Raw genomic sequence first — 14,220 nt, forward strand, 5'->3', positions numbered from 1 at the left:
GGTTTTATATATATATATATATATATATATATATATATATATATATATATATCCCCAGAAATGAGATGGTTAGGTCAAATATATGGTACTTCTGTTTTCAGTTCTTTAAGGAACTTCCACATTATATATTTTACATAGTGGCTGTGTTCATTTACATTCTTCAGCAACAGCTGATGAGTTCCCCTTTGTCTGCATCCTCTTTTAAAAAATGGCTTTTCTAAATTTAATCAATTTGGCTACAGTAAAATGAGACCAAACCATGGTACTAACTAACTTCTGTTTCCTTGATTTGTGACTTTGAACATTGTTTTATATATTTTTCCATTTGTATGTCTTCAGTTTCCAAATAGCTTTTCAGAGTGCCCATTTTTCAAATATTTTACGTTTTTGCTTTGTTTTGTTCAATTTTTAACTTGATTTTTGGTTTTGTTTATTTTGTTTTGTTTTGTTTTCTGAGATAAGCTCTGGCTGTGTGGTCCTAGGTAGCACAGAGCTTTCTGTTTACCTTGGATTGGCTTTAAACTTGTGGCAATTATATTACCTGTGCCTTCTGAACTCTGGAGATATACAGATGTGCCACTATGTCCAGCTTTGTTTTTAGTGTTTTCTTTTATTTTTATTCTGTATTTGACAAAGTAAAACTGGATTATGTAAAGCTAGTCTCTTAAGTGTTTCCTTTGTTCTTCAAAAGTTCTTATTTTGATATAATTCTTTTTTTTCCGTTTTTGCTTTTGTAGACTGTGCTTTTAGGCTACTAAAATAAATAATCTAAAATAATCACTGCCTATGCTAATGTCTTGAAATCTTTCTCCAGGATTTTCTTCTAGTGGTTTCACAACTTTCTTGCGTCTTTGATCTAATTGAGTTGTGTCTTAATAGAGTGAGAAATACCTGGTTTTGCTTTTTTGCTTATAAATAACCAATTCTCCCAACATCACTTATTGAAGAAGTTGTCTTTCCTCCAATCCAGTGAAGTGCTTGTGAGCAGATGAATTTATTTAAAAACAACAACAACATGGTATTCTTCAAATAAAATAGCAGTCAGTCATAAAAGTTATTAAACCCTGATATTTAAAGCAACATGGGCCTTGTTTTTGTCTGTGTCTAGAACTGATCCTGTACCACAACTCTCCATACCCAAATACCTCCAGGAGAGAGTTAGTCTCCCAGGAATGTTGACATACCTGTGAGCACAGGTAAGACCACCACTTCTGCTAAAATTCCTGGCCCAAGAGGGACCTGCTCAGAGCCCTCAGGACACAGGAACCAAGGAACAGCCCAAATCAGGATCCTTCTGGTTTCTGTCTGCAACCCAGAGCTGATCCTATGCCACAACTCTCCATACCCATACTCCTTCCAGAGAGAACTGGTCTCCCAGGAGTACTGACACAGAGGCTTGCAGGAGGGACTAGACACAGTCTTGGAAGCAACAATCACTATTCCTTAATATCTCTTAACATCAATGGACTAAATACCCCAATAAAAAGACATAGACTAACAGAATGGATATGTAAACAGGATCCAGCATTTTGCTGCATACAGGAATCACACCTCAGTGACAAAGACAAACACTACCTCAGAATAAAAGGTTGGAAAACAATTTTCCAAGCAAATGGCCCCAAGGAACAAGCTGGAGTAGACATTCTAATATCAAATAAAATGGATTTTCAACTAAAACTTATCATAAAAGATAAGGAAGGACACTTTATACTCATTAAAGGAAAAATCTACCAAGAAGAACTCTCAATTCTGAACATCTATGCTCCAAATGCAAGGGCACCCACATTCATAAAAGAAACTACTAAAGCTCAAAGTACACATTGCACATCACACAATAACAGTGGGAGACTTCAACACCCTGCTCTCAGCAATGCACAGATCATGGAAACAGAAACTAAACAGAGACACAGTGAAACTAAGAGAAGTTATGGACCAAATGAATTTAACAGATATCTATAGAACATTTCATTCTAAATCAAAAAAATATACCTTCTTTTCAGCACCTCATGATACCTTCTCCAAAACTGACCATAGAATCATCACAAAACAGGCCTCAACAGATACAAGAAGATTGAAATAATCCCATGCATCATATAAGATCATCATGGACTAAGGCTGATCTTCAATTAAAACATTAATAATAGAAAGCCCACATACACGGAGAGGTTGAACAACAATCTACTCAATGATAGCATGGTCAAGGAAGAAATAAATAAAGAAAATAAAGACTTTTTTGAAATTAATGAAAATGAAGTCACAATATACCCAAATGTATGGGACACAATGAAAGCAGTGGTAGGAGGAAAACTCATAGCTCTGAGTGTCTCCAAAAAGAAACTGGAGAGAGCATACACTAGCAACTTCACAGCACACCTGAAAGTTCTAGAATAAAAAGAAGCAAATATACCCAAGAGGTGTAGAAGTCAAGAAATAAACTCAGGGCTGAAATCAACCAAGTAGAACCAAGAACTATACAAAGAATCAACAAAACCAGGAGCTGGTTCTTTGAGAAAATCAACAAGAGAGATAAACCCTTAGCCAGACTAACCAGAGGGCACAGGGACAGTATCCAAATTAACATAATCAGAAATGAAAGGGAGATATAACAATAGAAACTGAGGAAATTCAAAAAATCATCAGATCTTACTACAAAAACCTGTACTCAGACACTATTTTTTAAGATCGATTTATTTTTATTTTTATTTATGTGCGTGTGTCCTGGAGCTGTAGTTCAGAGTCATAAGCTGCTAGACATGGGTACTAGGAACCAACCTCTGGGAAAACAGTAGGCACTCTTCACCACACACCTATACCTTTAGTATGTGTGCCCCAAGACAGACATTTACCTGAGGGCTTTTGGCCTCAATAAGAAGACAGACTTCACTCACCATAGTGCATTTCCTACATTTCCCTTCACTTCCACCATCTCTGAATACCCAGTCCTGAAATAAAAGTAGTTGTCAAAGTCTTTATCTAAAAAAAATTAAAGTTAAAAGTTAAAAAGTAAATCAACATGGATATAATTAGTAGCCCATATACTAAATAAAATAAAGCAGGTATAGAAAGATAATCACTGCATATTATTCCTCACACAGAGAAGCTTAATTGCTGATAAGGAGGACTGGCAGTGATAATTACAGTCTACAAAGAATGGAAGGATGTAATAGTTCTTTTGCTATTTCTGTGATAAAGCACCATTTCCATAAGAAACTTAAGGAAGAAAATTTATCTTGACTTTTGGGTCCAGGGGGATAATGTGCATCATGTCTGGGAAGCACAGCAGCAAGTGGCAGGCATGGTGGCAGAAACAGGAAGCTGAGAGCTTAAGTTTTCAAACACAAGCACAAAACAGAAGGCAGAGAGAGCAAACTAGAAGTAGTTGGAGAATTTTAGTATCAAATCCTGCCCCTAGTGACATCGTTCTTCCAACAAGGCTGCAGAGCCTAAACCTCCCTAAACACTGCCACTAAAAAGAATGCACTATTCAGATACCCAACATGGTAGGGGACAGTTCTTATTCAAATCACCACAGAGAGAATATAAGATTGTATAGAGGGTACTAAAATACACCTTTAAGCAAGGAAAAAGTTATAAAATTCTGTACAAAGATGGGATGACATTAATTTGCAACAACACAGATAATGTATAAAGAGCCACAGTACAGGAGTTTATCGGCTTCCAATAAAGTGACATGATAAATATTTAAAGAGATAGGAAATAAGCATACTAATTATCTTATTTGATCATATTCATTTTACGCTAGTCAAATTATGACATTGTGCCAGTAAATACATATAGTTAGTATGTATTAATTGAAAGCAATTACTTTTAAATTGCATCAGGAGTGGTTATGATTTAGTTGATCTACAGAAGCTTGTAATCTGAACAGTAACTCTCTCCAAATTGTGTTTTTCTCTTCTTATCCAGATCCAACCATTTGTCTTCAATATTACTGGGTTTAAATTAGGCCAAGTATGTTCCCTGGGATTTTATATATATAATAAGGATGAGCTGGAGAGATGGCTCAGCAATTAAGAGCACTAACTGCTCTTCCAGAGGCTGAGTTCAATTCCCAGCAACCACATAGTGGCTCACAGTCATCTGTAATGGAATCCAATGCCCTCTTCTGTCATGTCTGAAAACAGCTACAGTGTACTCATATAAAATGAATAAATGAGTGAATGAATGAGTGAATGAATGAATGAATGAATGAATGAATATTAGAAAAAGGCCCTTCAAAAAAAGTAAAAAAGAAGGTAGGCTATAAGGAAAGGATAGTTCTAGCAAAAATAAACATACATGTATGCCTTTATGGGAGTCTAGTGTTTATTCAAATGAAATTTTGAATGGAACAATAATAAATGAGATAATGAAAAAGCAGAACATCTCAGAGAACATGGAGGAGGTAGGAGTCAACAGACTATTTATCCTCCTTCCTGTTTTTTATTGGCTTTCACATGTTTCCCCAACTCTACGGCTTGAAATTCATTGGTATAGGTGTCAGTGGTTCTTAACCTTCCTAATGCTAAGACCCTTTAGGACAGTGATCCCCAACCATAAAATTATTTTTGTTGGTACTTCATAACTGTAATTTTATACTGTTATAAATGATAATATAAGTTTTTAGATATTGGATTGCCCAAAGGGTTACAACTTATAGGTTGAGAACCAATGATCTAAGTAGTTATAATTTTTAGCTCTTTGCAACAGGATTTATTTCCAGTTATGATGCCAGGAACATGACATTTTGATTCAATAGATCCCAAAAACTTGGAAGGAGTTCCATACTTCATGTTTTATTTTACTGTCTTGATAGAAATAGGAAGCCAATTATAAACAAATATTTTCCATTCCCTATATGAGAAGTCAAGATGTGTGGTTTTCAACAGAAGGAATCCTAAGGAAGTTTCCTCTGATTACAGTGGTTTACTGACTACAAAAACCTTGAGGTTTGAGAACTGATTCCAGGATGTGAGCTTGGAAGAGCACTGTGGGCTGGTAGGGAATGTCTGACTATACTATGTCCTCACTGCAACAAATTTGGTACCAGAGGTAGCTGTAGTATAAACAGAAGTTATTTATATGTTCTTGGGAAAAAAGAGTTGGTAGTGTGTTATATGGAATAAATACTTGGACTCAGAAGTTCTGGATTCCAGCTGTTGCTCTATAGTTATATGATAAAGTCTATCATCTCCTCAAAGAGGTTTTCTCCTTATCTGGGAAAAATACAGATTAGAATAACTATATATTTTACTGGATCTCAATAAATCTGAACAATTATCACTTATAATATTTGTACTAATCAGGATTCTCTAGAATCACAGAACTTATGGAATGTCTCTCTATATTAAGGGAATTTATTATAATGACTGTAGTCTGTAGTCCAACTAACTCAACAATAGGCAGTTCTGAATGGGAAGTCCAAGAATCTAGTATTTGCTAGATTAGTTGTTTAGCTAGTTGTTTAAGATGGTCTTCTGTAGAAGTAGGCTCCAACAGAACTTGTGCTGGCAAGTAAGGGCAAGCAGTCAAAGAAGAGTGAATATTCCTTCTTCCAATGTCCTTATGTAGATCTCTGCAGAAGGTGTGGCCCAGTTCAAAAGTGTGAACCACCACATGTGAATCTGGAACTTGCTTTGTCCCAGACTGACCTTGAAGTCAAAGATCTGCTTGCCTCAGTATCTGGGGATTAAATGGGTGTGCTAGCTTGCCTGGGGCTAAACTTTTCATGACCACTATGCTTCAAGACCCAGGTCAGAAACCTGTGGCTTCCAGCCTCAAGATCTGAAGCACAGGTGTGCCCTCCATTTCTGGACTGTAGTTCATTCCAGATGTAGTCAAGTTAACAACCAGGAATAGGCATCACAATATCCAAAATCAATACCTACAGAATAATAGGTTCTTTCTAGGGTTTGTGTGGAAGGTGGAAACTGGAAGAATTACTGAGCTCTTAATCTTCTAGATTCTATTTGTGTCTTAGTTTCTTTTCTACTCCTTCAAAAATAAAATAACATGACCAAGGCAACTTATGGAAGAAAGTGTTTCATTTGGAGACTTAATGGTTTCAGGGCATTAGAGCTCATGAAAATCATGACAGGAAGAATGGCAGGAATCAGGCAGGCATGGTGCTGGAGCACTACCTGAGGTTTATACTTGATCTGTGAGCATAAGACAGAAAGGGTTAACAGGGAATGCTGTGGGACTTTAAAGCCCATCCCTAGTGACACACCTCCTTCAACAAGTTTATATCTCCTAATCCTTCCTAAACCATTCCACCAACTGGGGAGCCAAGCATTCGAATATATGAACCTATGGGGCCATTCTCATTTAAACTGCCATAGCTTGTGAGCCAGCCTTTATGCTGCACATGACTTCATTTAGACAGGTCAAGGGTAAATATAGTGTTTCTTTCTTCACAAAGAAGAAATGCTAAGATTCATGAGTTTGGTAACGTATCCAAGGCCACGGTGTTAAAGGGGGGAGGGAAGTAAAGCTTGAATTTAAAGCTTGCCCAGGATGCAGAAACTTACTTCTATCTACCACTCCATTCCTCCAATACACTATTGACAATTTGTTATAGTTGAGCAACCTACAGATAATTGAAATCTGTCAACTTTTACTTCTTCTTGAAACACATTATAATATCAACAATATTCTTCTAAATTTGGTTGAGATTCAAGAAAAAGGTAATTTGGTCTGAAAAAAAAAGTAAAATGTACATGTGCTTTCATGAAGTATAAATGTGCGATTACACACACAGCTCAGTTCCTGAATAACCTCTACAAATGGTGAAAATAATCTCTTAGCTCAACTGGTTAAGAAGATGTGATCTTCCACATCTTCCTATTCTCGGAACTAATGATGTATACTTTTCAAGAAATGGATAATATCTGAGTAGGCAGCACTGCCATCAGCTTTTCTTCTCTGAAGCTGACTCAGACTAAGAACTTGGAACTAAGCTGATTTCAAATTAAGAACAAACACATATCCAGCACAGCCTATGTTGTAACTACTGAAAGCAGGCCCAACAGGAAGGGAAAGTCTCACAGAAGGTCTGGCAACAGGGAATGGCATTACGTAAATACAATGTCTTCACTTCTGATTGGGCTTACTGTTGTAGTGACGGAGAAGACTGTACTGGAGATATTGCCATAGTTCTTTAATTGGCTTCATTTCTGTAAGTCTTCATTTTCCTACTTCTAAATCCTAAAGTACAAAGGATTATAAGGCTTTTTTTATGTTCTCAGAATTTTATTAGGTGGAATTTGGGCAAGAGAAAACCCTGAAACAGTTATCCGCCTGATTCAGGACAACTGGTATATAGGAGCCTTTGTTCTTCAATCCCTATCATATTAGTTTTATGTGAAATTAATTAGAGTAAATATCATACAATTATATGTATATAATCAATTGTAAATTTTTAATTTTCTTACAATGGTACCTGTAAATGCTTTCAAGAAACCCTAAATATACACAATGGAACATTCAGATCAGACATTATCGTTCAACTACAGAAAAAATATTGTGTAATAAAATAGTTATGTATGTTCCAAATGATTTTAGTTTCTTAAATTCATGTATGTGTTTTTAATACTGTACTCTTTAATGAGAGGTTGTCATAAAAATTTTTGGTTTTCAGTCCTAATCTTGAGACCTGCCTAGAGGGGCTTTTCAGATATATATGTGGGTTTTACCTGTCCTTCCTCCAAAAATCTTTATTCCTCATTCCACAAAATTTTCCCCATTCATTTTTTTTTATTTTTCTCTTTTGTTGAAATTAGATTCTTTTCTTAAATAATATATTCTAACTATAGTTTCCCTTCCCTCTAGACCTCTAGAAGTTTTGGCAACCAAAGGGAGGAAAAGTGTTCCAAGGACAGGTACAAGAGTCAGAGACACACAAGTTCTCACAGTCAAGATTCCTATAAGAAAATTAAGCTAATAGCTGTAACATATAAAGAAAGCACCTGGTGTAGACCCATGTATGTCCTGTGCTTGCTGCTTCAGTCTCTATAAGCTTATATGTGCCTTGCTTATTTGATTTAAAAAGTCTTGTTCTTCTGGTGTTCTCCATCCCCCCTGACCCTTACACTCTTTTTACCTCCTCTTCCATGGAAGTTTCCAAGCTTTTAGGGGAGGGATTTGATGGAGACCTCACAATTTAGACTTTCTGCATAATGTCTGTCTATGGGTCTCTGCATTTCTTCCCATCTTCTGCAAGAAAAAGCCTCTTTAATGATGAACGAATAAGGCACAGATCTATGCGAACAGAATGTAATAGAAGTCACTTTTTTGATATTTTTAGACTACTAGTATTTGATTTTACCCTAGGTCTCTGAGATATCTAGTCTCTGGTTCTTGGTTATCCAAGCAATGTCAGGTATAGGTCCATCATGTGTCATGGACCTTAAGTCAAATCAGACATTGGTTGGCTACTCCCACAAGTTGTGTGCCACCATTGCCCTAGCAATGGTTTAGTGACTGGTTTGGTGTCTACATCTCTCTTTTGATACCCTGCAGAGTACCTTCCCACACTGAAGTGACTAGAACATAGGAATGAGAGTTCCATGTAGACACTAGCTCAACTTCACCATATTAAATGAGTTGTGTGGGTGTGGTCCTTGGCAATAGGGCCCCACTGCCAGTTTGTGGAGAGAAATCCTTTGTTTTAGCCACGGCCTGGGTTGTTTGGGGATTTCACGGGATCTCCTTTAGCCAACAACTCAACCAAGTCCTACCACTGAAAATGTTACCTGGAGATAAGAGATGGCCAGTTGAGACTTTATTTTTTTCTTATAATAAACATTTAATTGGGGCTGGTTTACACTCTCAGAGGTTTAGTCTATTATTGTCATGGGGGGAAGCATGGCAGCTCACAGGCTGACTTGATGCTTGCGGAGCTGAGACTTCTACATCTTGGTCTGAAGGCAGCCAGGAGGAGTCTCTTTTCTGCACTGGGTGAAGCTTGAGCTTAGGACGTCAAAGATGACCACCATAGGGACACACTTTCCTTAAAGACCACACCCCCTAATAGGGCTATTTCCCATGGGTCAAGCTATTTAAACCACTGCAGCTATGTAGTGTGTCTGGGGGTCACCTGGAATACAGGAAACCCTCTCTCAAAACAAAATACAGAAGCCTCAATAACGATGCTATTATGGAACGTTAGTGTTAATAAGTAGTACTTTGATCTTTTGAAATCTTAATATAGAAAGACTATATTTTATATTAAGTTTGCAATTTGACTGTCTTGTCACATATAGTGTGATTGCTATTTCTTTATAAATCAATGTTTCTTGATTTAATTATCTTTTTTTTGGCCTCTTAAAAGTAGTTTATCCAAGTGGAGACATTGAAGGCATGAGTCAGCTGCTGCCTATAGCAATAGTTTAAAATATATACATGTCTCTCCCCTCCCCAGTGATATCAGATTGATGTTCAACATGGAGTCTGAGTAGGGATCCCAACTAAAAACCATAACCTTCAGAACAGAAAGAAGGACGTTTCTTGACACAGGTCTAACATAGCAACTCTCCAAGCTTAAACACTCAAGGGATGGTGCCATCTTGAGTTTCAGCCATCTTCCCTTCTATGCCACTGTGTAGCATAAATGCAAAAAGAGCCATAGAAGCTGGACTCACAAGTCTAAGGCTATCAAAGGGTTGTGCTGAGCCAGACAGCATTTAACTCACAGAAAATGAAGAATGTGATAGATATGCTGCAATAGGGAAGGGTTTAACAGGGACCTGAAGACCAACCAAGCCAGAGAGCTGCCTAGGTCAGCAGTCAGGTAGAAAGCTTGAACAAGAGAGGCCATACCCTGAAACAGGTAAGATTCCAGCCATGGTGAATTCATTTCTGCAGTGATAATGATGCCAAACAGCCCTCAGACATGTGAATCCCCCAAAGAACAGTTATCTTGAAGACCACAGCTCAGCAGTGAATGAAGCCTCACTTTGGCTGTCTATCCCACTATTACTTCAACCCACAATTGGGACAGGGGAAGCAGCTTACTACTGGCTCCAAGGGTTTCTGTGTTTGAAAGTGTGCTTGAAATTTACCAACATAGGGATATATAGTACTTTGCTGGCTAGTTTTATGTCAGCTTAATACAAACAAGTCATTTTGGGAGAGGACAATTAGGAAAACGGCCCCATTATACTCTGTCCTGATTTTTCTTAAGTACTGATTTGGGAGAGCCTAGCTCACTTTGGGCAATGCCAACCCTGTGCGGGCAATCCTGGGCACTACAAGAAGCTAGGCTGAGCAAACAGTAAAAAGCAGTCCTCCATGGCCTCTGCATCAGCTCTAGTCCTGACTTCCTTCAAAGAACTGCAGTGTGAAACCATAAGCTGAAATAATCCCTCCTTCCCAGGTTGCTTTTGCTCATGCTTTATCACAGCAATAGAAACTAAGACAAGTAGCCAACCTACTGGGACATTCCAGAGTACCTACCACCAGAGAGAACAGAGCCTCCTCTGCACACCTTGCTAACACACTCTGCTCCTCAGAGGCCAACCTGGAATGATGGCAGGTCCTTCCAGTCCATTTATTAAAACCAGTTTCATTATAATTAGTTCCTTTCAAAAAATGTTGAACGAGACACGTCAGGAGGCACTGGCATAGCCTCACAAGAGGCCGCAATATCAGGGTCCCTTCAGCAGAATCTTGCTGGCATGTCCATTCGTATCTGGGTTTGATGGCTGATGATGGGATGGATTCCGGGATGGGGTAGTCTCTGGATAGTCCATCCTTTCATCTTAGCTCTAAATTTTGTCTCTGTACCTATATCCTTTCATGGGTGTTTTGTTCCTTATTCTAAGGAGGAATGAAGTATCCGCACGATGGTCATCCTTCTTGGTTTTCTTGTGTTTTGCAAAATGTATCTTGGGTATTCTAAGTTTCTGGGCTAATATCCGCTTATCAGTGAGTGCATATCTAGTGACTTCTTTTGTGATTGGGTTACCTCACTTGACCTTAAGCTGTACTACAGAGAAATTGTGATAAAAACTGCATGGTACTGGTACAGAGACAGACATGTAGATCAATGGAAAAGAATTGAAGATCCAGAAATGAATCCACACACCTGTGGTCACTTGATTTTTGAAAANGGAGCTAAAACCATCCAGTGGAAAAAAGACAGTTGAGACTTTATATCTCTCATTACTGGAAGTCGTCATTATGATTGATTTCATATATTCCATGAAGTTTCCATTACACTAGGTTTCTACACCACCACTCAGATGCCCCCAATTCCAGCCTTCTCTTCCCATGCTTTCTCCCCCCACCCCATCTTCACTTTTACCTGTTCCCCACTCTCCTGTTCCCAGCCACTCACCCCCTGTCTGCAAGTGACATCTATTATATTCCCTACTCACAGAGATATCCATGTGCCCACTCCCATAACCTTCCTTTTTAACCTAACCTCTCTGGGTCTACCGATTGTAGCTTGGTTATCATTTACTTAACAACTAATATCCAAATATAAGCAAATACATCCGATGTTTATTTTTCTGAGTCTAGGTTATTCCACTCAGGGTGATATCCTTTATATTCCATCTATTTGCCTGAAAATTTCATGATTTTTTAATAGTTGAGTAATACTCCACTGTATAAATGTACATTTCCTTTATGCTGATTATAAGATGTTTTCATAAGTCAAATATATTCCAGGAAAGGACACAGAAACTCTGTACTCCTGATATCCAGATAACATTTTAAATAAATTTAGGAGATTTTAGGTTCAGCACAAAACATATCCTCTGTTCCTAGACACCCAGTCTTCTCAATAACCAAATCCCATACCCAGGGGTTCAAATTGTTAAACCAGTGAGACATCACAAACACCCAATGATCGATTGTGGTTCACTGCAGATACTGTACATTCTCTGACTGTCAACAAATGTGTAATGACACATTCACATTGTAGGTTCACTCTCCTATAATTGTTTTATACTCTACTTATCCATGCTTCTTCCCCCTAATGCTTGGCAACAACTTCTCCTGTTACTGTCTCTATCATTTTCTCTTTTCAAGAATGTTATACACTTGGGAACATGGAGAACGTGATTTTTGTCAGCATCATTAGTAGTATTCCTTTGATAGCTCTCTGTATCTTTTCATCCTTTAGTGGTTTAGCTTCTTTTTATAGCACAAAATAACTTTCTGTTTTCTAGACATACACATTTATAGGCTGAAGGACTTCTAAGATGTATCCAATTTAGGACAACTATAAATAAAGCAGCTATAAAAATCTGTGTACAGTACCGGCAGATCCAGCAATACTTCTTCTGGGTATATAGATTTTTTTCATCTGTTTTCATCTCTTATGTGTAGCAGAGTACCTTGAGCATATTAGACCTTCAATCAATATTCAAAGAAATTAGTCAAAATCCTATCACTCCATCTTGATTATGGGCTTTTATTTTTATAAGGCTCTATGACTTTTGGGGATGCTAGGACAGGATTTGACCTACCTAGACCACGACATAGAATACTAGCCCCAAAACTGTCAAAACTCAGAAGAATCAGCAGCCATCAGAGGCAGCTGCCATATAGTACTTTTCTTTTTCATGTCATATGAAAAAGTCTGACTTCTTACTCAAGCATTTCTTCAAAGCTTCATGAATGTCCCTGTTTCTCAGGCTATAGATAATGGGGTTAAACATAGGCGTCAGGATAGTATAGAGCAGAGAGAAACCTTTGCGTAAATATTGGGAAGAGTTGGCTGAGGGCCCAAGGTAGGTGGCAATCAGTGTTCCATAAAATACTGTGACAACAGTGAGATGGGAAGAACAGGTGGAAAAAGCCTTTTTCCTGCCTGTGCCAGATGGGATTCTTAGGATGGCAATGAGGATGCAAGAGTAGGAAATTGTGATGAGGAAAAATGGGACCAGAGTGACTGCAGAAGAGGTGGCAAAGGCAATGGTCTCAGTCAGTGAAGTATCTATGCAGGAGAGATGGATCAAGGGGGCAAAGTCACAAAAGAAGTGATCAATTTCATTAGGGCCACAGAAGTTTTGTCTACACAGCAGGACCATGGTGATGGCTGTGAGGAAGAAGCAGCAGAACCAAGACCCAATAGCCAACCTAAAGCAGAGAGAACCAGTCATGAGGATGGGGTATCGGAGAGGCTGGCAGATAGCAAGGTAGCGATCATACGACATCACAGCAAGCAAGAGGCACTCTGTTGCAGCAAGGGATCCAAAGAAGTAGAATTGTGCCAAGCAACCAACCACTGAGATAGTCTTCTGGTCAGCTATAATAATCAGCAACATCTTGGGGACAATGTTAGAGGTGTAGCAGACCTCCAGAAAGGACAGGTTCACTAGGAAGAAGTACATGGGAGTGTGAAGAGCATGGTTGCACAGCACTAGGAGAACAATAAGGATGTTTCTGGAAATGGTTAGGATGTAGAAGATGCAAAACATTATAAAGAGGGAAATATTCAGCTGTAAGATGGAAGAAAATCCTTGAAGAACAAACTCCACTATCACTGTTTGATTTTCCCAGGATAAGGTCATCATACTTTGGTTTCTGTGAAGAACACAATTATAAAAGCATACATGATATAGCTGTTTCTACGTTATGCAAGAACATGAACAGAATGGTTTTATTCTACACTCTCTCTACTCTCTGCTCTATGGATGAAGAAGAGTGCTTCTTTAAATCACATGAATGAAAATAATTTAAAATAAGAACTTGCAGCTTTATTCTTTCCTTTTCCCTTACTTGGTATCATCACTTTGTCAGGAGCAGAAACATATGAGCTAGAAAAATATAAAGATGGAGAGAGAACTGCATATTGCACATTCTTCCTGAGTGCATTCTAGTAATCTCGTGAGTTAGAGACAGGGAGGAAAATCTAAAAGAAAGTGCAACAGAGAATACTAGGAGGATGTTTGTGAAATGACAGAGAGAACAAAGTGAGACAAGAATGCAAGACAGTCCCTTCCATTTTAAACAGTGACAGAAATTGTTATTTAAGACATTTAAAGAAATCTCTTTTCATATCAATTTTATTTTCCTCTCCATGAGTTGTGTGGTGTGGGTTATTTCTGAATTGTTTTCATGGCATTTTAAAGAATATGAATAGGAAGTTTGAGATTCTCTGATTCAAAGTTTACAGGTTGTGAAGGCAAAACCAGGGCCAAGTAAATTATCTCACATTTTTTTTTTTTGATTTTTCGAGACAGGGTTTCTCTGTATAGCTCTGGCTGT

General features: G+C 38.1%; 1 protein-coding gene across 1 annotated transcript; it reads right to left on the reverse strand.

The window, feature by feature from the left end:
- Positions 1-12,532: 12,532 nt before the first annotated feature.
- On the reverse strand, positions 12,533-13,543 carry LOC110321091 (olfactory receptor 11A1-like). The gene has a single exon (XM_021197201.1). It carries the CDS (start codon positions 13,524-13,526, stop codon positions 12,576-12,578), a length of 951 nt encoding a protein of 316 aa, XP_021052860.1. The 5' UTR covers positions 13,527-13,543; the 3' UTR covers positions 12,533-12,575.
- Between the last annotated feature and the right edge of the window lie 677 nt (positions 13,544-14,220).

This window comes from Mus pahari, chromosome 4, assembly GCF_900095145.1.
Source record: "Mus pahari chromosome 4, PAHARI_EIJ_v1.1, whole genome shotgun sequence".
Taxonomy (NCBI): Eukaryota; Metazoa; Chordata; class Mammalia; order Rodentia; family Muridae; genus Mus; species Mus pahari.